The sequence below is a fragment of the Emys orbicularis genome, chromosome 1 (assembly GCF_028017835.1).
Source record: "Emys orbicularis isolate rEmyOrb1 chromosome 1, rEmyOrb1.hap1, whole genome shotgun sequence".
Classification (NCBI taxonomy): Eukaryota; Metazoa; Chordata; order Testudines; family Emydidae; genus Emys; species Emys orbicularis.
Window position 1 is genome coordinate 330,445,126 of NC_088683.1, and position 27,994 is coordinate 330,473,119.

The 27,994-nt window shown below is 40.5% G+C and overlaps 1 protein-coding gene across 1 annotated transcript; it reads left to right on the top strand.

Annotated features, from left to right (window-relative positions):
* CENPJ (centromere protein J) lies at positions 1–26,727 on the top strand. The gene is given in 16 exon segments (XM_065419846.1): positions 1–74; positions 76–481; positions 3,603–3,726; positions 6,224–6,371; positions 9,319–9,424; positions 9,707–11,348; positions 15,072–15,204; positions 17,151–17,316; positions 19,117–19,359; positions 19,987–20,086; positions 21,973–22,073; positions 23,996–24,097; positions 25,078–25,218; positions 25,298–25,382; positions 25,475–25,595; positions 26,535–26,727. Coding segments are annotated over 16 exon segments (3,885 nt in total).
* Positions 26,728–27,994: the final 1,267 nt, after the last annotated feature.

Sequence of the window (27,994 nt, forward strand, 5' to 3'; positions counted from 1 at the left end):
ATGTTACTTTGCCAGTTGTACTGCTGCTTGCATAACAGATTAAATTGAAATACATTTTTCCAGATGGGCACTGCTGCAGAATGTTATCATACACTGGATGTCCAATGCTTCCTGTTCCGGAGATATACTAAATCCTAGTTTCCATATTTGGAAAACCAATAGAGATGGACAGTCATCTGGAACTGTAAACATAAGTCACCCAGTTAAAATGCTGCATGTTTCAAACAGCAGTTCTATAAGTGAAGACTCCATGCATGAAGAACAAATCTTGGAGTCTGGCTGCCCTTGTGGACTTCAGTTAAATACAACTGAAACAACTTTTCCAGTTGCAGCATTTCATTTGGTCAAGAAAAAACCCACGTTAACACTTAAAGATGCTCCTGCTCTGTGGAAAGCCCCTAAAACTGACTCTGTATATGATGAGGGGGATGATCAGAATGAAGCAGATTACAGCGATCCACTTCTACAAAAGCTTGAACAGGTAAAAAAACATTTTTTCCCTTGACATGCATTCATTAGGATTTCTTGTTATAGTCTATAATTACATCTTCTGTTAACTGCAAGGGTGACTGCAGCTACCTAAACATGGCAAGAGGTATTGCTTGCTTTCAGAACAATGCTAGTTTAAAGAGCGAATTCCAAATCACAATAGATCATTAATCTAGCTCTCTCTTCTTCATTATACTCAATATTGAGGGCCAAACCATTTTTTAAAAATAAATATGGAGATATATCTATCTCATAGAAAAGGAAGTGACCTTGAAGGGTCATCGAGTCCGGCCCCCTGCCTTCACTAGCAGGACTAAGTACTATTTTTGCCCCAGATCTCTAAGTGGCCCCCTCAAGGATTGAACTCACAACCCTGGGTTTAGCAGGCCAATGCTCAAACCACTGAGCTATCCCTCCCCCAACTCTGAAAGTGAATTGCTTTAAGTGAAAGTGTGTTTATTCATTCAGCTATTTTAGAATGTTCCATCATTTGTCCCACTGAAGTTGAGAGACAACGATGCAGTTTTAAAAACCTGTAATACTAAAATGTTACACTAAAGTGTGATTGGAAATCCGAAAGATAAAGAGAGACAGTGAAGGTTTTCGGTTTTGTTATCGATTTCTTCTATAGCAAAATATTCTGTTAGTCCTTAGAAAATGTATATACCAATATATTTGGCTTTAAAATCTCTCTCCATCTGAGTAGTTTTGCATCTGGCGAGGAAGAAGCCAAACCAATACCCTGGTCCTGAAATGACATACTCTGCCGCTGTGTGGGCATAGGGCTGCACTCATGTAGATGCCATGGCAGGATCAGGGACCTTAGGATTGAGTCATACAGCTGATTACATCACCTACATGTGATCACATACTGGGTGCACAGCTTTGTTTGGACATGCACTAACAGCTTATTTTTTAAGTTTGTCAAAGTTAGATGACGGAAAAGATTATAAAACCAGACGTGGATAATCCAGATAAAATTTGTGAACAGAAGATGAATCTTTTGAGTCTGGAGTAGAATTCACGTTTTCAAAGTGCTGTTAAAATTTTTTTTTATGTACAATACTTCTTCACTAAAGATGAATGAGGAATAAAGGAATATGCAGCTTTTGGAAGCTATTTGAGTTACTATTTGATTATAATTTTTGTTTAATTTGGGTTAGGTAGATAAAATATTGGAGTCAGATTATTATGAAAACAAAGCCCTCTTTGATAACATTGAAAATAAAATGACACTCCAGATCAAAATGTCACAACTCACCCCCAAAACTGTATTTTTTCAAAAGTATTTTACATATGAATAAGTAAATGAATACATCACCAATATGGAATAATGGTGAGGTGCAAAGACTATATGTAATTTTGATATTTAAAGAGGAATTGTTGATGGTTTAAAGAGCACCTTATGCCTCTTTAAAAGCATTGATGTTCTATTTAGGGCATGGCTACACTTGCAGTTGTAGAGCGCTGGGAGTTAAACCAGCCTTCGGAGACTGCAGCAGGGAAAACGCTGCAGAGTGTTTACGTTCTCAGCTGGAAGCGCACTGGCGTGGCCACATTAGCAGCTCTTGCAACGCCACAAAGAGCAGTGCATTGTGATAGCTATCCCAGCATGCAAGTAGCTGCAACATGCTTTTCAAATGTGGGGGTGGGGTGGAGTGTGACAGGGAGTGTGTTGTGTGTATGTGGAGGGAGAGAGAGTGGGTTTTTGGGGGGCTGAGAGCGTGTCAGCATGCTGTATTGTAAGTTCGGACAGCAGCAGACCTTCTGCTCTCCCCCCCGCCTCTCTCTCACTCATTCAAAGCAAGCAGTATTCCTTTGTCCCGGAGCAGATAAGCAGCCAGATGTCAGAAATGGAGCTTTGAAAGGGCATATCCGCATTCCTACAGCAAGTTCAAAATAATGACAAGAGTGGCCACTTGACTTAAGGGGATTATGGGATGTTTTCGGAGGTCAGTCAGAGCGCAGTAATGCAATACCTCGTTCACACTGGTGCTGCGGCGCTCCAGCGGGGGCGCAGCAAACGTTATTCCACTCGCCGAGGTGGAGTACCAGCAGCACTGTAGCTGCAGAGTCAGAGCGCTCTATGTGCCTTGCCAGTGTGGACGGGTAGTGAGCTAGTGCGCCTCGGGCTCCTTTATTGCGCTGTAACTCGCAAGTGTAGCCAAGCCCTTAGAAACCATTCTGACTGCATGTGTGCATGAGTTGTGATATGTTTTGGAGGTGGTTACTTTCCTGTTTATTTAACGAAGACACCAGCATGAGAATAGAACACTTTGTGAGGAAGTACAACTTAGTGGTAAGAATACAAGAGTTGGAGTCAGGACCTGGAATCTGTTCTCAACTAACTCTGTGTGTGTGTGTGTGTGTGTGTGTGTGTGTGATTTGTCACCTCTATTCATGTTTGAGTAGTATTTTACTTTTGCAAGTAATCTCTTTGTTTTCAATGGGATTGCCTGTGGAATACGGCACTATTATGTAAGGGTGGCAATTAGGGGCCCATGGTTAAGTCACTTAGTACCTCTGTACTTTAATCAGTATAAAACTTCCTTGCCTCACTGGGGCATTATGACTCTAAATGTTCTTTAGTGCTTCTTGTTTTTCATTTGCTCTGTTGCATCAAAGCCTTTTCTGCTGTAACTAACTGAGATGTCACATGTTATATTATGACTTCAAATAAGAAATGAGCAACAGGATGAATTCCTATGATAAGGATTTTATTTTCATGAGATATTTCAAATCTTAATAAAAAGATACTAGTACAAACATAAATATTAGTCAAATCTTGATATCTTTCAAAAAAATTTCTCAAAAAAGTCTTCAAGGTGGGGTTTTCTATATACTTTACAAGTTGGTCCATTTAAAGGCTAGTGGAACTATTAAAGAATTGGTCACTGGAGGAAATACCTTCAATATAATTTGTTTAAAAATATACTATTAGTGAGTGTAGGGCTTAGTTTTAACATAGCTTGTTTACATCCTGTTCAAATGCCACTTGTTATAATAAAGCATCTTCATGCAAGAAATATAAAAAGCATTTCATGCTAGTTATTCTCAGATTCTACAAGAAAACTATTGACTTCAAACACATTTGGTTTTTATACTTGATAAAGCTAAAAGAAATACAACAGCAGAAACAAGAACAGCTGAAGAAGCAACAGATGGAACAACTTCAAAGGCTTATGGAAGAGCAAAAGAAACTACTTATCATGGTATCTGGCCATCAAGGACTTCCTGGTAAGTGGAGAAGTAAAGCATACAGTATACCTTAAGGAAATGGAACACTTTAATTTTAATATTCTATTTAAAATGTTGAGTACCATTTCACACAATATCACAAAACTACTGGATTAGTCCCAGGTAAACACTGCATTATTTAAAATAATATTTTAAAAACTACTAATCAACATTCATATTATGGTAGCATCCAAACACCTCAACCAGGACTGGGTTCTTGTTGTGTTTGGTGCTGTACAAACATGTAGCATGATAGGGCCCTTGCCTTGGAGAACTTAGTCTAAATAGAAAAAACAGAAAAATAGTGATAAAAACAAAATTTAAGAAAGTGAATCTTAAACTCCCCCCTCCCCCCCAAACATATCCCTTTCCCTTCTCTCTGTTCAGCTATCTCAGAAAACCTGCTTCATCACTGTTGACCCAAAGTGCCTTTTTTCACTCTTCCCCACCCCACAGAAATAACCTTAGGCTTCATCTGGAGGGGAAGGAAAAAAACCCTTTAGTTACAGACTGGCCAGATGTGTGTAAAAGCACCTGTTCCTGCCAGGAACTCTAGGGAGAGGGGTCCATTTGACCAATCCAATTCTGGAGCTGCTGTCTCCTCCTCGCAGAGACAACAATATTGTAATGGAAATACAAAGCATAATGCATTTTTCCCCTCCCCCTTCAAGACTATGCTCAAAAGTCAGGAGATCTGAGTCAACGATATGGACATCCAGCTAGTTCAAACACTGTGCCTTACTTGCCACCACCTGTGTACCAGAATCTCAGTGGAGATAGTGCTCAGATCCTGGATGATTTTTCTTTTTGTTTCTTCACGTACACAAGAGTAAATTACTACAAAAATTAAACAACAAGGAATGCATCTTATCTTTAAAGAGCAGTTTATCTTCAGATTCTATCAGTGAGAAACAGTGTCTAGATCAGCGGGTCGCGAGCCCGTTTTAATGGGGTCACCAGGACTGGCTTAGACTTGCTCGTGCCAGGGACCCGAAGCCAAAACCCCAGTATCTGGGGCCAAAGCCCGAGGACTGGCAAGGGCTTTGGCTTTGCCCCACTCCTGGGGCAGTGGGACTTTCGCCCCCCCGGGCTCAGGCTTCGGTCCCACCTCCTGAGGTCAAGTAGTAATTTTTTGTCAGAAGGGGGTAGCGGTGCAATGAGAGCCCCTGGTCTAGATGCATCTCTGAAAATGCAAAACGATTTGAAGAACGAGGACCACAAAAATACTACTGGTTAGTTAAATTTATTGAAAGAATTTTCTAGATGAGCTGGAGTCTTTTCATAGTTATTGATCTTAGTATCTTCCTAGGCTACAGTAAACATTTAATTTTCTGTTAACTATTGTTCACTTGATGGTAATTAAATCCTAGTTGCCTGTCACTAGGCTATATATTTGTCAGCCAATGGGCCTAATTCTACCCCTATTGAAGTCCAGTGGGAGTTTTGCCATTCACTTCAATGTCAGCAAGATCAGGCCCTTTATATCTTGTGGCCTCATGCTTTTTAACATTTTTGTCAATGAGCTGGAAGAAAACATGAAATTATTACAGATAAAGTTTGCAGATGACACAAAATTGGGGGAATGGTAAATAATGAAGAGGACAGGTCCCTGATACACAGTGCTTAGATCACTTGACAAGTTGCGTGCAGGCACATAGTATGCATTTCAGTACAGTCAAATATAAAGTCATACATCTGGGAACAAAGTATGTAGGTTGTACTTGCAGGATGGGGGACTCTATCCTGGAAAGAACTGACTCTGCTATTGGAGTATTAGGATCACAGCGGATAATCAACTGAACACGAGCTTCTAGCATGATGCTGTGGTCAAGAGTTAATTTGAGCCTTGGAAGTATAAATAGGAACATTGAGTAGTAGTATTATATTACTTCTGTATATGGCAGTGGTGCGACCACTCTTGGAATTCTGTGTCTAGGTCTGGTGCCAACAAGTCAAGAAGGAGGTTGAAAAATTGGAGGGGGTTCACAAGAGACAGAATGATTGAGATTGGAAAACATGCCTTATAGTGATCAATCTATTTAGAACTTCCAAAGAGGAAGTTAAGGGATGACTTGATCATAGTCTAGAAGTGGAGAATAAGAATTTGATAATAGATGTTTTTTCAACCTAGTAGACAAAGGTATACCAGAATCCAATGGCTAGAAGTTGAAGCTAGGCATATTCAGAATGGAAACAAGGTGCAAATTTTTAAATGACTGTAAGTATCCCTTGGAACAACTATCAAGAGTTGTGGTGGATTCTCCAACGCTGGAAATTTTTAATTCAAGATTGGATGTTCTAAAAGATACACTCTAGTTCAAACAGGAATTGAGGGAAGTCTCATGGCTTTGTATTACCCAGGTCAGACTAAATAACAATAGTCCCTTTTGACTTTGTAATCTGTGAATTGCCTCTGAATGTTGTTCCTGGTTTTTAAAGTACAAGCTGAAAACTGGTTCCACATTAGAAAAAAAGACTCCTATCCATCATTTCATAGGAGAAAGCACTTGGTGTCCAAAACAAAAGATGGAAAAGTCTGTTGGAGGTGAAGACAGTGACGCTGATCATTTATGTTCAAGAAATGTAGATTTGTCTGAAAGTCCCAATGGAAGAAAATGCTTACAAGCAGCTAACATAGAGGAAAGGTAAATGTAAGCTTATAAGTAATAGTTTTATCCAATCTTTTTTGACCAAGTTTTAAGACCTGATTGAAAGTGGTTGGGGCTTCTAGATACTACTCAAACACAAATATTAAATTTTAAACCAAGTGGGCCCCCATTGTTATAGGCATTATACAGAGATATGGTAAAAAAAAGTCCCTGCCCCTAAAGTCTTATGGTGTGGCATAACAGGTGGATGAAATAAATGTGTAGGGATAAGGTAATGGTAAACCAAAATCATGTTTTGGCATAGCTTTACTGTGTGCACAACTATAATTGTAATGAGTCAATCCAGTAGCAGTAATCACAACTTTCTCTGGCATAGCTATTATCAGATGGCCTTTTTCTGTAAGGATCATGGCAGAGGTGAGTCTGAAGGAGAAATGTGGAAGAGGATAAGGTGATGGCTTTATACCTCTTGATAGGGAGTCTCTCTTGTGTGTGGGGGCAGGGGAGGGGGTGTAAAATGGACTAATGGGTGGTAAAGACTGGCATTACTGATGAAGCGAAACCAAAATGATCATAGGGTTAAATAGAACAGGGCTAAGTTGTGCATGTCCTTGAAAGCATGGACAGGAAGTCTGTGTTTGATGAAGTGAAAGAGGAGGGGTGATGTAGTCAGAGTGACAGGCTACGAAGATGACCTTAACAATAGCATTTTGAATGCCCTCAGTGCAAAATTGGAGAAGTCAAGACACAAGGGGTATGTCTACACTGCAATAAAACACCTGCAGTTGGCCTATGTCAGTTGACTGTAGCTTGCGGGGCTATAAAATTACAGTGTAGATGTCTGGGCTCAGGTTGTCACCCAGAATCTGGGACCCCTCCTCACTCTTGGACATCTACACTGCAATTTTATAGCCCTGCGGCCTGAGCCCTGTGAGCTCGAGTCAGCTGACATGGGCCAGCCATGGGTGTTTATAGCAGTGTAGGCATTTGGAACATGACCAGGGCCTGGATAAGAGTTTGGCATAGTGGAAGGATAAGATCTTTGACATCCAGTGTAAGAAGCAGCAGCAAGATTTAGATGCGCTGTGACTAAGGTCCTAGTGGGGAGCCAGCTGTGGTCACTCAATTAGGGTGAACTGCAAAAAAATGGGGCAGACAATCCCCATAAAGCTGGTGGATATTCCAATACCTAGATTTACCAAGCCAGCATAAAACAGCTTCTTTATTACCTCACTGGTTACTCAGAAGTCCAAACAACACAATTCCCTTACAGTGATCCAGCCTCAGGCCTCCATCCAGGTACCCACGTCAAATATGATGATGATTTCTGTACGTCTTATTTCATTATATAAAAGAAAAAGTTCTACCAATCCCAAAGGATTGGACACATTACCTCCCAGGTTAATGAATGTTTCAGATTTTACCCAAATACATGCTACAGCCAATTCTTATTAACTAAACTAAAATTTATTAAAAAACAAGAGAGAGTATGGTTAAAATATCAATATACATACAGACATGAGTTCAATTCATTGAGGTTCAGATTCACAGCAGAGATGGTGAGCTTTGTAGTTGCAAAGAGTTCCTTTAGAATTCAGTTCATAGGTCACAGTCCAATGTCCAAATCTCATATTCAGGGCGTACCAGCATAACTGGGACCTCAGTCTTGCAACTCAAACTTCCCCTGATGAAGTCTAAGCAGATCTGAGATGACCGAATCAGGATCCAAGGATCTTTTATACAATTTCATGTCTTTTGACAAGTTGGAATTCCTCAGGGAACAAAAGGTAATTAGGATGACTTTGAAGGAGGTCCATCACTGGTACTTAGCTATACGAATTAACATAAGGGTTTGCTTGTTCTTCCACCATTCACAGTACATTTCAAAGAGAGATGAATACTGAGATATCCCATGTTTACAATTCATTTACATGATAGGATGTTCTTTTGACCTCTGAATTATCAGAATACAGCATAGACAGGGACTGTTGAATATATTGTCCACCCTACTCATACATATGTAAACACACACAACCACAAATATTATCTCCCCACATGTCTTCTGTGGGTTATTTATTTTGCAGGATGTTTAACCCTTTCTAGCCATGCGTCACACGTGCCTTTCATGGTTACTTAAAACAAACGTGATAAAGTACAGTAGAACCTCAAAGATATGAACACCAGAGTTACGGACTGATCCGTCAACCGAACATCACGTGAAACCAGAAGTAACCAATTAGGCAGCAGCAGAGACAAAAAAAAAAGCAAATACTGTACTGTGCATTGCATCTTAAAGGTAGGGACATCTGGGCTGCCTGTCCCCACCCCTACCCCCACATGCAGGACACCAACTTACTGCTAGAAAGTAAGAAAGTGAAGACGCTGAGATTCGCAGGCAAAGCTGTGAACCTCCGCTGCCAGCCCAAGGCAGCCGGAGCATAAGCAGCACTGGGGTCTGCACTGCTTTCCTATAAGCCGTGGGTGCTGTTTTCACCCTCTCCCCCGGCCAGGGGGGAAAGAAAGGGGGGACGAAGCTGTTTTCACCACCTCCCACCAGCTGGGAGGGGGGTATGCTCTGTTTTCTTCACCACCACCACCCCTCACATCCCCCTGCCAATCCCAGTTGAGAGGGGGACAAGCTTGCCGGTAAAGTAGCTGTCTCTGGAAACTGGCCCAAACTGCTGGAGCCGGAGCTGCATTTTATTCAGAAGAACTCAGGGATTCCTGAGGTGTCCGTAACTCTGAGGTTCTACTGTAATATCATTGTGCTTGTCTTTGAGAATCGCTGGTAATCTAGCATATTCTTTAAATTAAATAGCTTTAGCTTTGCCACTGGATACCTAAATGACTAAAGAACTTTTTAATTCCTTACCTGCTTATATAATTTTCATATGTTGTATGATCAATTACATTTTTAATTGCATTGTCAAACAAAGATTTAACTTTAACATTGGTGTTTGTAACTTTAAAAAAATTATACTAGGCCTATTAAAGCTGGGATTCAGGAGAGGAAACAGACGTTTGAAGAATTCCTTGAAGAACAGATACGATTAGAAGACCAGCGCCTGAAGCAAAAAGAGGAGCAACAGGTTAATTATTATTAACACTACAGTTATTTGTATACTTTCCCAAAATGTACTAGAAACTTTACAAACATGTGAGAAGACAGGTCCCTGCTCTGAAGAGCTTACAACTTTATATATGCAATATTCAAGTTCTTTAAAAAATAGAATAATTGTTTTTAAGATTTTCACCTTCCTTAAAACTATAGTGGGACAGGTACTGTGTAACTTTACATATTAGTAAGCCTTACTTAGATAAGTCTGTAAATATATAATGGAAGTTTTAATGTTGTGTTGTTGTTTTTTAAGGAAGTAGGAAGATCAACCTTTCAGAAACTACTGACAAGACGACCCTTTCTGAAACGGGGAGAAGGCTTAACTAGGTTCACTAATGCCAAATCTAAAGTAACTAAGTATAAAGAAAGCAAACTGATGACTCAGCAAAGTACTTTGGAGGACAGAAATGTTGTTAAAGTGGACAGACCACAAATACAGCGGAAAACTGCACCTTTAAGCAAGGAACAGGTTTCTGAGAATTTTGCTGTGCCCTCTAAAAAATGTAACCGAGCAGCTAAAACAACAAATGATTCTGTCTTCCCTGTTCAGAAGGCCATAGTACTCAAGAATCATATTGGAAAAAATATATCGCCACCAACAGCGAGACTGCAGACTGAGAAGAATCTTGGACAGTTCAGAGATTCTTTCAGATCAGAAATCAACAGCAAATTTGAAAATAAAGAAAACATAATGGAGTTTGCCAGGCCAACTGACATCTTTTCAGATACAAAAAAGCCTCAGCTGTCCACAGAATTTACCAAAACTTTTTCTCTTTCCAAATGTTCTACAAGTCACCCTGTAAAAGATCCAGAACTGTCTTTTGAACTTTCATTCCAAAATAAGTTGGAAAACTGGGAAAAAGAAAAGGAAAAAGAGAACATAGAATTAGATGAATTTTTGTTTCTAGAACAGGCTGCTGATGAAGTATCTTTCTCGAGTAATTCCTCATTTGTACAAATGTTCTTGGATCGAGATCAGCAAATTTCAAAAGGCCGTAGAATGTCTTCTACCCCTGTCAAAGCAATGCTGCTGCAGCAGCAGCAGATGAATGCACTAGATATTATAAATAACAAAAATAAAAAAGCAGAAATTATCTTACAAGGAAATAAAAACGACAGGGCAATTACACATACAGTCTTGGATTTGAGGGCATCTATTAGACTAAGGGACCAATTCAATAAAACAGATAGTAAAATATTTCAGACTTCTTCCACTACAGCATCTCCAACTTTAAAAAGCACTGAATGGAATGTAAATGAAGATAAAGATGATGGAAGCAGTGTCATTACTACAAAGTCTGAGGAGGAACATGAGACCACCTTAAAATGTGCAAATGAAGATGCTAAAAAGTTCATTTTGAGCATCAGAGAAGATAATCCAGCATTCTGTGATTGCACAGGACCTGTCAAAGACCTCAGTAAAGAAAGCAAAAGTAGGGATGTTGATCTTGACTTATCGGACAAAGATTATAGTAGTGATGAATCCAATTTGCTACCAAATCAGAGTAATAGCAAAGTGTCTGAATCTCAAAGAAGTGTTTCATGTACAAATAGGAATAAGGTTGAATTTGATGATGAAAGAACATGGACTGACCTTCAAGAAAATGAGATTCAACATGAAGCACCCCAAAATGATACCATTAAAGTACCTCCACAAACTGACTATTACAATAAAAGTGAAATGGCTGCCCCAGATAAAACAATAAAGAGGAAGGTTGCTTCAATAAAGAAGGGAGATGATTTGCCCAAACAAAGTGTGACAGATGGTGATGCAAGTACACCTCCCACATCAGACCTCATGATGAAACTCTTTCCTTCACTGAAACCTAAACAGAAGCCAGACTGTCATGCAAGGCATGAAACCAAATCAAATGTGGGACAAGAAGAACCAGGAGGTAAGAGAATAATAAACACACATACATCACTGTAGACTGAGCACTAGGTGTTCTTAAAACATGCAATCAAAATAATGGAGAGGAATGAAAAAATTACTGGTGTTGTCTTGCAGTTTCTGTTAATTATCAGTCATGCGAATTTAGTGTGTTCTGTCATAAACTTGTGCTGAACTGTTGCTATATCAGCAACGAGCAATAGCTAGAGCTGTGCAAATCTGCAGATATTCGTGACTCGTTTTTAAGGCTTGGATGTAGATACAAATTTGGTATCTGTGCAGCGCTCTTGCAATAGTATTAGAAAAAATGTTTGTGACCAGTGACATGATTTCAAAAATTTTTTTTTAACTAGATGATCAGATCACTTTATTTGTAGATTTTATTAATTGAAGTTACTGAAAGGGATTCATGCCAAATATCAATATTTAGAGTCTGATTCTCCACTCATTGATACTGCTGCAAATCATGAATAATGTCAATGAAATCTGGAATTAGTGTGTGTTTAAAGAATATCAGGGTTGGAAGGGACCTCAGGAGGTCATCTAGTCCAACCCCCTGCTCAAAGCAGGACCAATCCCCAGACAGATTTTTGCCCCAGATCCCTAAATGGTCCCCTCAAGGATTGAACTCACAACCTTGGGTTTAGCAGGCCCCAATGCTCAAACCACTGAGCTATCCCTCCCCCAGTTGTCAAACTAGTGTAAGTAAGAGGAGAATCAGGCCCTTAGAACTTCGTTCTAGAGTGGGCTGAAATTTGAGATTTCTGGTTTGCAAGAAATTTTGCTACTTTGAAATTTGGTTTTGTTCCAAATCAGAATCGAACCAAATTTTCCAAAATGTCTCGAACTGGAAATCCTGAATTTTTTTTGGGAACACCAGCACTTGGTATTTCCGAAACAAAATATGCTCCTTGGGTCTGGAAGCTGCTGACTGTAATTTGACACACTTTTCATTTTCATAACTGCTAATAACCTCAGAAGTCAGTCAGCTCTGGGGCTTCCGGGGTCTCCATCTCCCAGGGCTGGCCACTTGGGAATTGGGCAGCAGAGAGGCAGCTGGTCTGAGAGTCTAGAATCATTGGGGTCTCTGGCCCAGGTATGTCCATCCAGATGGGGTTGCCTAGGAGCCCTAAGCCCAGGTTTCCAGGTTCCCAGTTCTTTGAGCTGCTGGCTCCACAACAGGGAGGCTGGAAGCCCTGGTGTGATAGGGCTGCTCTTCAACTGTGGACTGTGGGAACCTGGGTTCCATTAGAACCCTACTAGTGACTTGACAAAAGTTCGTTGAATCTGACCTGGTTTCACGAGACATTTTGGGTTCAACAAACTGGTGTTGTCTGACAAAACTCCGATTTGTTAGAAAATTTTCAACCAGCTCTACCTAGTTCATAATTAAGGCTACATTTTAGTCACCGGTATTTTTAGTAAAAGTCACAGACAGGTCATGGGCAGTAAACAAAAATTCACGGCCCATGACCTGTCCATGAGTTTTCCTAAAAATACCTGTGACTAAAACTTGGGGGGGGGCGGAGGGGGAGGATGGCCTGAGTGCTGGAGAGGGGGACAGGTGGCGGTGCATGGCTTGGGATCCCCGTTGGAGGGGGGACCCTCGCTGGTGCTGGGGAGGGGGGCAGGCAGCAGCGCGCGGCCTGGGATCCCCGCAGGTGCTGGTGGGTTGGCGGGGCTGGCAGGCTCCCTACGTGACTCCTCCCTCCTTTCTCCCCCCCCCCCCCGCAGCAGCAGAGTTTGGGTGGTGGGAGGGGGCAGAGTGGGCATGGGATGGGGTGAGACGGGCCCTGGGCGGCGCTTACCTGGTGGGCTCCCTGGAAGTAGCGACATGCTCCTCATCCAGCTGCTAGGTGGAGGCGTGGCCAGGCAGCTCTGTGTGCTGCCTTCGCCTGCAGGCACTGCCCCCGCAGCTCCCATTGGCTGCTTCCTAACAATCTTCAGAGCACAATTCTTCTTCCTACTAGAGAGTCAATCTTTAGGCTTGTAGCTACATTTCCTTTGATAGTTTTTCATCATCCTTTACAGCAACCTAATTTTAATAATTTAGATTTGCTGGTCAGTAGGATTCTTTTTAAGTACACAAGCTGATTGTTCTAATGCAAAAATATGTGAGGGAGCATTGTTTGTTGTTGTGGTTTTTGTTTGTTTTGTTTTTTTGGAGACCTGGACTTTGTCAATGGTTTAGTGGTAGCAAAATGCACTGCAGCCTGTATGTTAAGAGTTCAGTTTCGTAGGCTATTAGGCCTGGGAGGATGGACTCAGCACTACATCTGTGTATGTAGATGATTTAGAAACAACTTTGTTACATTATCAAATGTAATGCCACTTCCCTCCCCCCCCCCCCATTGTTGTCAGTCTGTATTCACATCTGCCTTCTCTTAACTACCTGAATAATTTCAGCAATTCTAACAAACCCTTACTGGAAAAATACTTAGCAAAATTGATCTAGATACGTACTAAAATACAAAAAGCACGTTGTTGATCATTTAATGTCTGGCAAAATAATTTTATACCATAAACAGGGTATGGATTCAGATTTGTCTTGTTATCCAGAATCTGCTTGCTTGCTTTTTTTAAATTAAAGTCTCTAGTGTTTTGGTTGAGAAGAAAATTTAAAACAATGTCTGTGTAACCAATGCAGAGAGAACTGCCTCATTAATTTTAGGAAGGTGTTTATTCAGATGCCCAGTGACAATGATTTAAACATCAATATTAACTGTTTCATTCCTCATGTAAGAAAGGAGATGAAGGATCATAGATCTCCACAAGAAACTCTGAGCACCATTTCACTTTGGTGCCCCAAGTGGAAAGTGGTTAGGAGATACCACCATTTAAAAAACAAAAAACAAAAAACCTTCCAATCAAGAAGAGCCTAACAGAGCCCATGGGTGTTTTTGAGCCTTACTTACGTCTACAAAGCTCACAGCAGCAAGACTCCCAGCCTGGATCAACAGACTTAAGCTTGCAGGGCTCATACTAGTACTCTTTAAAATAAATAAAATAAAATAAAAAATAAAAAAAATAGCAGTGTAGACCGCTCTTCGAAGTAGCAGCTTGGGCTCTGAAGCCAAGGGAGGAAGGGGTAGGCTTCAGAGCCCGAGCTGCTATTTTGAAGAGCTGTCTATACAGCTATATATATCTATATCTATATCTATTTTTTTAAGAGACCTAGAGAATGCCAGAGTCTGTCAACCTGGGCTGGGGGCTTGCTGCTCTTTGCTGGGTAGATGTACCTACTGAGGTTGAGCCAAGCTCACCGAACCCAGGGAGTATGAACAATCATACTTTGAATATCTGCATAATATACTTTGAAGTTGGTCTTATTTTGCTGACATGCATGGGCAGAGTTTATTTTGTGGGCACAGCTTTGAAGAGCCTTACCACCTCCCCTCCATGCCCCCCACCCCGTATGAACCCTGATCATAACTTCAATGAGAATTACTCTATTTTGAAGACTAATTCAGATTTAAATTTGTATTTCTTGCATACCCTGTTGTGCCTGTACAACAAATATATTCAAAACCTGAGATGGTTGAACAAGCAGCACAGATTGCTTTGATAAGGACTGACTTATTTATCACCTACTGTATTATTTGGAGACTAGTTATTTATACCTCAGAGTAAGATCAACTGATGAAATCATTTATATCTGACAATTTAGTGTATACTTCAACACTCTGTATGAATGTCTCTTAACTTGGGTATACCTGTTCCCTGATAGGAGACATTGTTCGATCCCGGGTACTCAGAGAGAAGCTTGTTGAATTGGAAACAGAAATTGAAAGATTCAGAGCTGAAAATGCATCTCTAACAAAACTCCGTGAAGAACGAGAGAGCTCCTTAGAAAATCTCAGGTAATTTTTCAATGGAAGTATTTCAGTGTATTTTATTTGCTTAGTAAATACATCTCCTTCACTGTTTAGTTAGAGCAGGGGTGGGCAAACTTTTTGGCCTGAGGGCCGCATAGTGTTTCGGAAATTGTATGGTGGGCCGGTTAGGGGAGGGACCCAGCCCCCACCCCCTATCCACCACCTCTGGGACTCCTGCCCCATCCACCTCTCCCCGCTCCCTGTCCCCTGACTGCCCCTGGAACACCCGCTGCCCCATCCAACCCCTTCTCTCATTCCTGACTGCCCCCCTTCAACCCCCGTTCCCCGCCCTCTGACCGCCCCGACCCCTATCCACACTCCCGACCCCTATCCACACTCCCGACCCCTATCCACCCCCCCCGAACTCCCCTGCCCTCTATGCAACCCCCCTGCTCCCTGCCCCCTTACCATGCTGCCTGGAGCACTGGTGGCTGCCGGCACTACAGCCGCGTTGCCTGGCTGGAGCCAGCCACGCCGTTGCTACTGCGCAGCACAGAGCACTGGGTCGGGCTGGACTCTGCAGCTGCGCTGCCCCAGAAGCTCTCAACCCTGCCGCCCAGAGCATTGCGCCAGCGGTGGAGCGAGCTGAGGCTGTGTGTGTGTGTGTGGGGGGGGGGGGGACAGCAGGGGAGGGACTGTGGGGTAGCCTCCTGGACCAGGAGCTCAGGAGCCGGGCAGGAGGGTCCCACGGGCCGTAGTTTGCCCACCTCTGAGTTAGAGCTATTAATAGGCAAATGAGTAAATCTGCAGGTAAGCACAGCAGTATTGGGTAGTAGTAAATATTAGAGATCTATTTCAAGGGTGGCCAAAGTTACTGATCCTTGGAGCCGCATATGATGATCTTCAGAAGTCTGAGTGCTGGGTGCACCTGCTCGGGGCTTCAGCCCTGCGGCAGGGTGGTGAGGTTTGGGGCTTCAGCCCCATGAGAGGCGCCTGCTAGTGCGTGGGGCTTCAGGAAGAAGAGGCTGAAGTCTTGAGCCCCAGCAGGCGCCTCCTGCAGGGCTGCAGCCCCTAGACTCCCTTCCCACTGGGCAGAAGCCCCGAGCTCCACCTGCCCCAAGTCTGGTAGGTAGAGAATGGAGGGGCTCTGCGAGCCACACTTTAACTGTAAGAGTCGCCTGTGGCTGGTGAGCCACAGTTTGGCCACCCCTGATATATTTAGTATATAGGTAAGTAATTGACATCTCTTAGAATATAATAGTGTAGATTTAGGTAAAAAAAAGTTTGACACGATCGGTAGTTTAAATGTATAACATGCAATAAATAGCCTAGACTGTATAATTAATCACTCAAGTTGCTACTCTAGAAAATGGATCAAAACATGATTTAAAAAAGCTATACCCAACTTGTTCAGTATGAAAGCTCATATGGTTGGGAGATTTTTTTTTATATACTTTGACTCATTTAAAATTATCTTTAAAAAAAAAAAAAAAAAAGAATAAGATTGATTTTCCAGAGCTTGATGCTTTTACCTGGTGTCTTGCTAAAATGTGACTCTGATGCTGTCTTTTTGATCAGATGTTTGTTCCTGGAAAAACCTTCCTGGGCACATGTAGGCTGGAAAAGGGGTAGAGTTAGGGAAGGAGAGGGAATGCCTTATGTTGGATGATAGCGATCCCTTTTGCCAATTAAGGAATGTTATTTGCAGTCTCTGAAAAAAGGTCCTGTCCAGTTGTCAGTCAAAGCAACAGTAAATATGGAGGGGATTCTTGTTAGTGGGAACTGCAGAGATGATTCTTAAGACTTCAGCAGTGGCAGTGAGGAGATCCTTCTGACTAAATATATATTGTGTGTAATTTATTTACAGTGGAAAGGCTTTCTGGGAACAGGAGATACTATTTTGAATTACTGAGGAGTACAATTCTAAATAAATACGCCAAACTTCGAAGTTGTTCTATTCCCGAACAATAAGCTACTTTGTGTAATTTCAGGAAAGAAATAGCAGACTTTGAACAGCAGAAAACAAAAGAATTGGCTCGGATAGAAGAAGTTAAAAAAGAAGAAATGAGAAAACTCCAAAAAGACCGTAAAGTTTTTGAAAAATATTCCACAGCCGCTAGAGCGATGCCAGATAAAAAGGAGCGTGATGAAATGCAGGTAAGAAAAATCTAAAGATTGTTCTGATCTTCAGAGTGAAATTTCAGCTTTTCACAGTTGTGCAATTTGGAATTCGTAGATTCTGTTAATTTGAAGGGGTTCGATAAGAGAGAATATATATATTCTCAAACTAGATCAAGATACTTGGCATCCATCAGTAGTTCCCACATTGAAAATCACAGGCTTCACACAAGTATTGTTTTGCTTTAAAAAACAAAACAAAAAAACACTACTGAAGAACTGTTGTCCTTCTGTCAGACTCCCATAACAAAAAAGGTTCAGAATGGCACTAACAAAGAACATGACATCAGAACAATAAACCTAAATCAAGTTACAAAATATTACTGTAATAAGTATGTTGCAAACAAATTCATTCACTGTAGTGAATTGAATGCAAAATTGAACCTGTATCAAGCATCATTCTGTCCATAATTGTTGCGTTCTAAGCAGTTTTATCTCATAATAGATGTTGATTATAATGTGTCTGATGCATAAACATGTCTTCTCATTTCCATCATGTTTAATCCTATCGCTTTGAAAAAGATAAGACTTGTTAGTCACTACTAGGGTGAATAATGTAGTTTATTGTAATCTTGGTATCTCATAGATCTTTCTCTCTATCTTTTAGAATTTTGGATTTCCTTTTTAATATCTTACTATAGTTAGTGATTGAATTATCCATTATTATATGGTTAACTCAATCTAAGGTGGCAATTATTTAATTCAAATTACTTAATTTCTGATCTCCTGTGAGCTTGTTTGGGGAGAAAAAGAGGAATAGAAAATGTTTTTTTGGTGGTTGTTGTTGTTTAGGCTGCCCTAAAAATCCTTTCATTTGCTATTAAGTTTGTAACTATACATGATGTGCTTCCTGGCCCATCATGCCCAATGGATTTTTTCTATGCGTATTTATATATATTCGCAGTGTTGATTTTTTTGGCTTGAAATGTGAAACCAAATATAATCTACATGGCAGCATGACCCTTGTCAAACCATCTAGCCAGTCTCTGTATAATAATGATACCTAATTATTATATAGCATTTTTCATCAGTATATCTCAAAGTGCTTTACAAAGGTGGTATCGGTATCCTTATTTTACAGATGGGGAAACTTAAGTTGCCTGCCCTTTTTTTTTTTTTTTTTTTTTAAATTAAGAAAGACTTGAACACTCTTAAGAAAAAGTCCTTTTCCTTCCCTAGGACCTAGGGTGAGATGTTGTTACACTGCACACAGAACTTGCAGCCCAGGGAGAAGGTGAGCTAAGTTGGCTTTTAAGCCTCCTTAGCACCTTCCCTATCTTGGGCTGCTCTGGAGGCTGGAGAGGCCACTCGCATAACTTAGGCAGCCCTGGGAGAGGGACCTGTCTAAAATATTGTAGGCTGCCCAGAACCTCTGTAGTGCTGCAGCTCCATCCTCAGTATGCCCCTGAGGCCAGGTTTGTGAAGGATTCCAGTTCCTGTACCAGGGTAATCCTTCCTCTGCCAGAACAGGGGCTTTTAGAGCCCCTTTACACTGCTCTGGACCTTTTATCTGGTGTAAAGGGGCCTGAGTAGGGATGAAGCTCGCTGCCTGATTGGGAGAGAGATCAGGTAAGTTAATACAAAGTAACTCCTGTCTTTAGAAAACAAAACACACTTCCTGCCCTTCACACAAAGATGATTTCACTTGTTTTGGGTCACTGTCTTCTGTGCTGTCACTGCTAATGAAAGATTACTATTTTCTCTAGTCTCTGTTTTAATACAGCAGAAAATGACTGGCTTGTATCCTCCTACAAACAGTTGATACTTATTTTTTCTAAGGCTTTAAAACAGCAGCTTGCAGACTTGCAGGAAGACTTAAAGCGAAGAGAAGCAAAATGGTCAACTACTCACGGTCGCCTTAGAAACCAGATAGAAACCTTAACAAAGGAGAACACAGAGTTAAGGGAAGAGATCAAAATCATGGAAAGATTTCGTCTAGAAGTTTGGAAGAAAGCAGAAGCTGCTGAAAGCAACAGGAAAGCTGAAAGTTCTGGAATGACTTTGAAGAGAGCAGAGTCTGTAGTAAGTTGTGCTTGTTTTGAGGTATTTTAAACTGATTTTTGCAGATATATAGTGAGTTTTGGCTCTTTGAATTTTTTTTTTTTTTCAGTTGGTACTCAGAGACCAGTTGGATGTTTCATTTAATTTAATGGGGGTGTATTGGTGGTGTAAGACAGTACACTGCTGTTGACTTCTACTGCCCCTATAAAACTGGATCTTCACTGTATGCAGGTACCATGCTCTCCAGGATTTTGCTCTCTCAAACTGAATTATTTTGGAGTTCAATGGGGAAATCAGTTGCAACTGACTTTGGTGCCTTTGCACTCCAAAGATTAGCCAGTGAAACCAGCCAGTCTTCACTGAATGATTTCACAGTTACATTAGTTTAAGTTTTAGTAGTCTGAGTATACGTATCCCTGGTGAACTGCACCAAGGTAAAATTTTGGGCTTCTGCATGGTGAGGAAGCAGAGGAAAGAGGAGCTCAGTCTTTCTTCTCTCCACAATATACTTTAAAAGTGTATAATTAACAGTCATTGAAATAAAAATTATGGACAAGTGGTCTGTGTTGATGAGTGCTATTGCACTGTAATAACATTGCTGAATAAATCATTCTTGAACTAAATAAATTCTTGATTATGTATTTTCAGAGTCCACCAACTAGATTTCAAAAAAGCCAGTTCCTGTCTCCAGTTCCTCAAATAGAAAAGAGTAGCAAGATGAATGGGAAAGGTTATTCACCAGTAAAAGGTATAAACATTTATTCAATAGGAGAATCCTATTAACTCTTTAAAAGAAAATTGCCAGTTTTAATGTTTGTTTGCCGCAACTGACAATTGGTAATATCTCTATTTTCCTCAGGCAATCCATGTATTAAATAGTCAAAAAGTATAATGCATGTGAAAGTTTAATAGTCAGACTTAATGCTCTGATAAATAATAAATATTGTCTTGGATAAGATTGTGGAGAAAGTTGTGGATACATCTCTCTCAGTATGTAGATGTGTCCCTGATCTCCTTCCCACTCTGGGTACAGAACTGGGTATGGCCCAGAGACTGCATTGGTCAATGATCTCCTGGCAATGGATGAAGATCAGGTATCTGTGCTAGTAGTATTAGATCGATCAGCTGCCGTGGATACCGTTTTGATCGCCAGGTAGTGTTCTCGTGCCTACAGACTCTAGTGGGAGTGCCCAGGACTGCTCTTCAGTGGCATGATTGTTTTCTCTCTGAGAAATCACAAAAGAGGTAGTTGAAAGCAATTTCTGAAAACCTCTAAAGTGGGGGATGTTGCAGGGTGCCATTCTGTCACCTCCTCCTGTTCAACATATATATAGGGCCATTAGGCGGGTTAGTAAGAAAGCATGAAGTGTTTTCAGTATGCTGATGACACCAAAATGTATATCTGTCATTTTCAACTCCGATTATGCGACTCAGACTGCTTCTAATTAAGATTGGGCCATGACTGTGAGTTGGCTGCTCAATCCAGATCAGAATGAGGTGAAGGTAGAGGTGGTGGGGAAGCAGCTGGAGATAATTGGTTCCTTTGATTTGAGGGAATACATCCACCATTGGTTACTAAGATTTGCATTTTAGGAGTGATTTTTTTTTTTAGATCCCAGCTGCTGTTTGACTATCTCATTACAGCAGTAGAACAGGTTTTTTTGTTATTTTTACATCGGCGTGTGGCTAGGAGGTTGCAATCTTTCAGATGTGAATCTTGCTGCTGTTCGCAATAGTCTTAACAAAAGCATAGCTATGCACTCTACATGGGGTTACATCTTTAAAATCATTCAAAGAATGAGGCTGGTACAGAACGGTGTGGCTCACTTACTGAGTGAGGCATTTTGGTGGGCGCGTATGATGCTAGGATCTTCACTGGGTGTTTGTTGGTCTTTGGGTGCAGTTTAAAGTCTTGGCTTACGACCTATAAAGCCTTATCTGTCTTGAGACTGATGTACCTGAGAGATTGCCTTTCTTTTGGTCCCATGTTGCCACAGCTACAGTCTGCAACAGTGCCTAAGCTGGACATCCCTCATAAAAGAGTGGGTAGCTGGAAGGACATTTTCTGTTCTGTAAGGGTTTCGAGATGCTGGAAATTGTTCCCCTCACTTGCAGCATTCTTGGAAGATTTGGAACAAGGACACATACTATAGGGTTATTTTGGAAAAGGACAAGGATGAGCTGCCTATAAATCAAAATGGGTAGAAAGGAGTCTCTGTAGGTATTTTGCTGGCTGAGTTCCTATTGGAATGATTATCTCTGCTGTTATTTCATTATATTATATAATTAATAAATGAGTTAGGCACCTAGAGCTTTGGAAAGGTGCCTTTTTATAATTTGAATCTATACATAAAATATAATACAGATAGCACATTTATTATTATGACTTTATTGTAGCTCTCTGCTACTATAGCAAGCAATAATATATCTGAGGTAACACACTTAACTGGATATTAATTCTTCTTGAGTAGCTGAAGATACTGCTTTCAAGTTAATACTGCACATGAGGTATGCAGATATCCAGTATAGTTTATCTATCATTCTGATCATTACATTTGCTTATAACACCCAAACTGCTTCTTGGCTGCTGAGACGATGTAAAATTAACAATTTTTATAATTTATATTTGAACAGAAAAGCCTTCTAGAAGACCTAAATCAGCACCTGTTAGTGATGGGAGTAACTTTGACAAGACAGTGACGACACTAGAAGATTCCTCTAGGACTTTTATGATAGTAAGTCCTATACCAGAATGTTGTTCATTTTGACTTGATTCCAAATAGAATAGTTATCTGCATTACACAAATGTGCAGCCTGAAAAGTGATTTGTGAAACTGCCATAAGAACACTAGACAAGATCGAGTAATGACTACAATATTAAACTACTCTCTGGTAATGCAGAATACCTGTACAGAAAATTACACTTGCATCTAGTATTTGGAACCATATTTTTTTTTGTTATAGTAGTGGGAGATGTTTGGTGATGGAGATGTTCAATTGCAGCTAAGCAAAATATCTTACAAAATTTACCGAATTTTAATAAATATTTGCAGAAAAAACTGGATGTTTATTTCCTACCTCAAGAAAGAACAGTGAATTTTGTAAGAATGCAGGTAGTTGAGACATACATCTTTATCAATTACTGTATGTAGCATTTGCTAGAAGTATATGAAACTTGAATAATGATTCTGTGCCTTGGAATCTGTTACTGATCTTTTAAGTTAAGAACCAGATTGGAATTTTTTGGTAAAATGGAGCTCATTATAATCTAGGCAAAAGCTGATTGCCAAAACCTAACAGATCTTATGTGTTGATTTGTCATTATCCAATAAGCTATATCAAACCTTTTCTCTAGGTGCTTTGGGTTGATGATTCTCTTGGTCCCTCCTTGCTTTCATGAGCTGCCTTCTCAACTCCAGAAAAATCCCTCAAGTTTGGCTGCTTAAAAAAAAAAACCAGATGTGATAGAAAAGTTAGGTTATCTTTATATTCCAGAAAAATCCCACAAAAATGGAGCCTGATTTAATGCTGTCACATTCTGGGTTGCAATCCAGACAAGTGAGGGGCTGTATCGCCACCTGTCTTGCAACTTGAGGTGTCTCACAATGTTTTGGTGCTGTAAGCTCCCAACCTGGGCCCTAACAAACAGCATGCAGGTCACATCCTAAGTGGCTATGTATAGCTGCAGCCTGCCAGCGCAGTCCAGTCACACACTAGCTTCCACAAGCCTTGGTTACCACTTGCATGGTGATCCCAACACGCTTCCAGTCCCAGATTTCCCCCAAAAATATTTTCTGCCCTGTCCAGCTTTCTCCTGGACAGTTCAGATATTTTAGGTTTGTTGCCCCTCTAAGGGGATCCAGATCCAACAATTTGTTACTTTTAAATGGAGTTACCCATACAATTCAGTTTAAAGACAACACTGGAGTAGTTTTGATCAAAGAATAAAACAAGTTTATTTAATTACAAAGAGAGAGGTTTTATGTTAGTATAAGGCATTAAAGTAGAAATGGTTACAAGAGAAATAAAGATAAAATGCTTCCTAGTACTTAAGCATAACACTCTAGACTTGGTTCAAGGTGAAATCTTTTACCACATGTTCCCAGTAACATTGCTGACCAAAATTCTCAGGCCAGGATTTGCTCCCAAAGGCTGTTTCTTTGGTCATCTTGGGTGAAAGAGTGAGAGGTGGACAGGGAGAGATACCTTAGGGTGTTTTTGTGCCCTCACTTTATAGGTCAGTCCCCCTTTGAAATACGTTTTCCTGAAGGCTACCCTTAAATGAAGTTCATCTCCGCTGTGAGGCTGGAGTCTTGTGGTGAAAGAGGTTTCATGCTGTTGTTGCTAAGATGTAGATATTTGTTCCAGCCCCCCTTCCTTGCCAAAGAATGGCCATTTTGTAGGTGGCAAGAGGCTTGTCCTTTGTCTTTGAGAAACTGGTTTATCCCCTCCCCAGACTTGTCTGATAAACAAACTTCAGTCATGATTTCAATTTTACATGCACACATTTCATCATGATATTATTGACAGCGAGTTATTAGCTTTCAAATGATACCTAACGGCATAATTTGTACAATGATTATTACAATAGTGTGGAGGGTATTAATACAGGGTTGCATTCTGTCAGTAGCTTACTAGAGAAATATTTTCATTTCAGGACATGTCCCCTACTGAAATATGTGTGCCATTAGAGCCCCCTACTCTTGTGTCTACAGGCCGTGAAGAAATACAGGGAGAAATTAACTATCCTGATGGAAAGGTAGGATCAGATTTCCTTTAAGAGGCTACAGAGAATAAATCTAGGTAATAAGTTCACTCTGCCAGGGGAACTCATCTTTGTTAGGGCTGCGATGCCTCTCTTGTTCAATTTATATATGGGGCTGTTGGGTGGGTGTCCCTTTCATTTGTGAGGCAGTTAGTCTAAGATAATCTAAATACCTAAATCACTATTTCATAAAAATTGTGTGTTGTAAACTGTTCCATATATACACAAAGATGGTTTCTTTCTGGAGTCCAATTGGAAATGACCAAACCAGCAAAAAAAGGAAAATGAGGATCTCATTCGTTCCCATCCTTCCCCCCACCTCATCAGTCTTTTTGTCTTTTGTCTTATACTTAGTTTAAGTACTTTGGTCAGGGACTGTCTTTTTATTCTGTTTGACTGTTAGGTTAGGTGCTGTACAATGTACATGACTGAGGCTCCTGAGTGCTATGATATTACAAATAATATTTCAAACCTCTATTTAAAATAAATACCTCCTTGGGCCAGATGCTCAATTTAACAAGAATTTATACAATTAAGGGAAAAGAAACTAGTTTCTTTGCTTAGTGGAAAAATGGTCTGACAAAGTGTGAGAAACACAGCTACTACTCTGAAACCCGTTTCAGGGATGTGGCTGACAAATTCATAAATGGCTATTCCTGGGTATTGCTTTCTGGTTCCACAACAGCATCTCTGGCTGCATTTTATTACTATTATTGGATCAAACCAGACAATGGAAAGTTATGGAAATTCAGGATTGGATGAGAAGTGCAAACAAACTTTGGCTCTCAAAGAGCTCAGTCTTAAATTCTGGGCAAAAGTCAGACAAATATTCTTCATCTAATGCTGGTTTACCTGTCAGTAGCTAGAACTGTCAAACTGCTAGAATGGCCAAATTTAATTTTAACTGAAATTGTTGTTGAAAACTTTACCAGTTTTATTGCTGAACATCCACTTTTATGTAATTTACCTTTTAGGTTGAAAAGGTTTTAAAAAATGGCTGTCATCTTATATTTTTCCCTAATGGAACACAGAAAGAAATGAGTTCGGATGGAAAGACCATAACTGTAACATTCTTTAATGGGGATGTGAAACAAGTTATGCCCGATCAAAGAGTGGTATGTATCCAAATTATCTTTCCAACAGTTTATACGGCCAGATTTTCTTAAGACACTTATGATCTATTCTTCTCTACAGATTTACTATTATGCAGATGCCCAGACAACTCATACTACATACCCTGATGGGTTAGAGGTCTTGCATTTCTCAAATGGGCAAATAGGTAAAAACTATGAACCTTTTATCTGTATACTTTAATTTTTATATAAAAACTTTCTACAGTTATTTTGAAACAAAATATGCACATTGTTACAGAAAAGCATTACCCTGATGGAAAGAAAGAAATTACGTTTCCTGACCAAACTATTAAGAATTTATTTATGGATGGGAGAGAGGAAAGCATTTTTCCAGATGGCACTATTGTTCGTGTGCAAAGGTAAATTTTTGCTTTAAATATACCCTACAGGTTCCCACACAATGGGGGGGGGGGGGGGAGAGAGTTCTTGGCACACTGAAGTTCATCCACCCTTCCCTGAATACTCATTTTCTGTGTACAGTGCTTGTCTTCAAGTTAAGATGGATATATTGTATGAAAGGATGAAAAATGAATATTTGTATATAACTGTGTGGTATATCCACTAGTAATAGAAAAGACTTTTTAAAACCTTATTCAGCTCGAGAAGCTTACACTTGAAAATGTTTGATACATCATGTCTGATATATAGAAGAAACGTAGCATTTTATACTGAATAATGTATTTACACAAAGTACATCTAGTAATCTGCTTTTAAGAGACAGGAGTCCAAGCATTCATTTATTTAATCGCATGTACTAATATAGGCCCTGAAACAGGAAAGCACTTTAGCACATGCTTAAATACTTTTCCTGAATCAGGGACAAATTTATTTGGGCCTTCCAATGCTTCAAATAGGATGGTAAGCTATATTCCGTGCCTTGATTTAACTAAATCAAGAACAAACTTTCCAAAGATGCATGTTGCTAATGATTCCCATACTTTTACACTTCAGTGATCTCTACCTCTCCTTCCTTGCTTTAACTATTAAGACAGCCTCTCTGAACTTTTTTTTTTTTAAATTGCCTTCAGAATGCAGCTTTAGTATTGTTTAAAATTAACTGCAACACTAGTGATCAGCTGAGATGGTATTTATCAACTTTATTGTGATTTAATGAAAGTTTGTTTTTGACAACTATAAAGTTCTGGAAAAATAGTGCATGCTCTTTGAGAATGTTTACGAAGTTTCTACATTCAATTAAACCCCTGCCTACTAACTTTTAGTATGGTGTTGGAATTTCAGTTTAAGGCTGGCCCTGTCAGTCTATTTTATATTTAATTGTATACACTTATTTAATACAGAGATGGAAGCAAAACTATAGAATTTAACAATGGCCAGAGAGAGCTGCATACGCCACAGTTCAAGAGACGTGAATATCCAGATGGCACTGTCAAGACTGTGTATGCGAATGGACACCAGGAAACAAAGTATGTCTGTGGGAGAGTAAGAGTTAAGGACAAGGATGGTAATGTTATAATGGACACGAAGTTATAACATGACTTATGAAACTCTTGTAAGCACCTACCGAAAGTGTAGAAGTGTATATTTGTTAAAAAAAACGTTACCCAATGTATATATTGTACATAATTTTGTTTTTGATTGTCTAAAATAAATTTATTTTAAAAATAAACAGTGAAATTAAGGAGATGTTTCTGACTTGGTCTGCCAAAAGGGCTTATTTTGAGAAATTTCAATCTGCTTTCATTCTGCAGCTACTTCCTAAATTCTCTTTCAAGTAGCATATATCTAATTTATCACCAGATGCAATAAGTCTTGCTCGTGAAAGAAACCAAGTGCTGTTGTCAACTACAGGAGTTAGTCTTAAGTGATTAAAACCTTATGCTTAAAGGAGTGACCTCTTTATGCACAAGATCACTTTTTGAATTTAAGATCAACCCAGGATCTGCCCTGTCTCTCCCTCTGTTGCTCGCTCTCCCCCACCCTCACTCACTTTAACTGGGTTGGGGCCAAGGGGTTTCCAAGCTGAGCCTGGGGCAGGGGGTTGAGGTGCAGGAGTGTGGGGTGCAAGCTCTGGGAGTTTGGGTGCAGGGGTCATGTGGTCACACTGCACCTAATCTCATAGAATCCACTGGACATTTCATGAGTTTTACTTATAAGTGTCGTGTGTGGTTTATAGATCCAAAATCCTTCAGGGATTGTCACAAATCAGTGTAACAATCTCAACTATGGGGACTGCAGTGGCTAAACCTGGGGCAGGAGTGAGGGGTGCAAGCTCTTGGAGGGAGTTTGGGTGCAGGAGGGGGCTTAGGGCTGGGGCAGGGGTTTGGGGTGCAAAGTGCAGGCTCCGGTCGGGAGGCATATACTACAGGCGGCTTCCGGTCGGTGGCGTAGAAGGGCTCAGGCAGGCTGCCTGCCTGCCATAGCCCCAGGCCGGTCCTGGAAGCAGCTGGCATGTCTCTGGGGGAGAGGGGGTAGTGGGTCTCCATGCGCAGCCTGCGCCCACAACCACTGCGATCGACAGGTTGGTGACCACTGGCCTAAGGGTTCAAGGAGACTTTATATTAGACATCGAAGAGAGATGCTAAAACTAATTGCCAGCTGATAAGGTTTTCGGTGCTTGAGCTGAGTCCTAACTAGCCAGGAACATGAGAGCTAAGCTGCACATAATGCTGCAAGACCACCTGAAGCAGAATCTAAGCATCAGTGGTGCTTATCACTTTATTTGGGCAGCATATAAAATGTGAATTCTAGCATTTGTTGATACTTGGGACTCACCAAATGGACTTGTTGCATGGCAAGA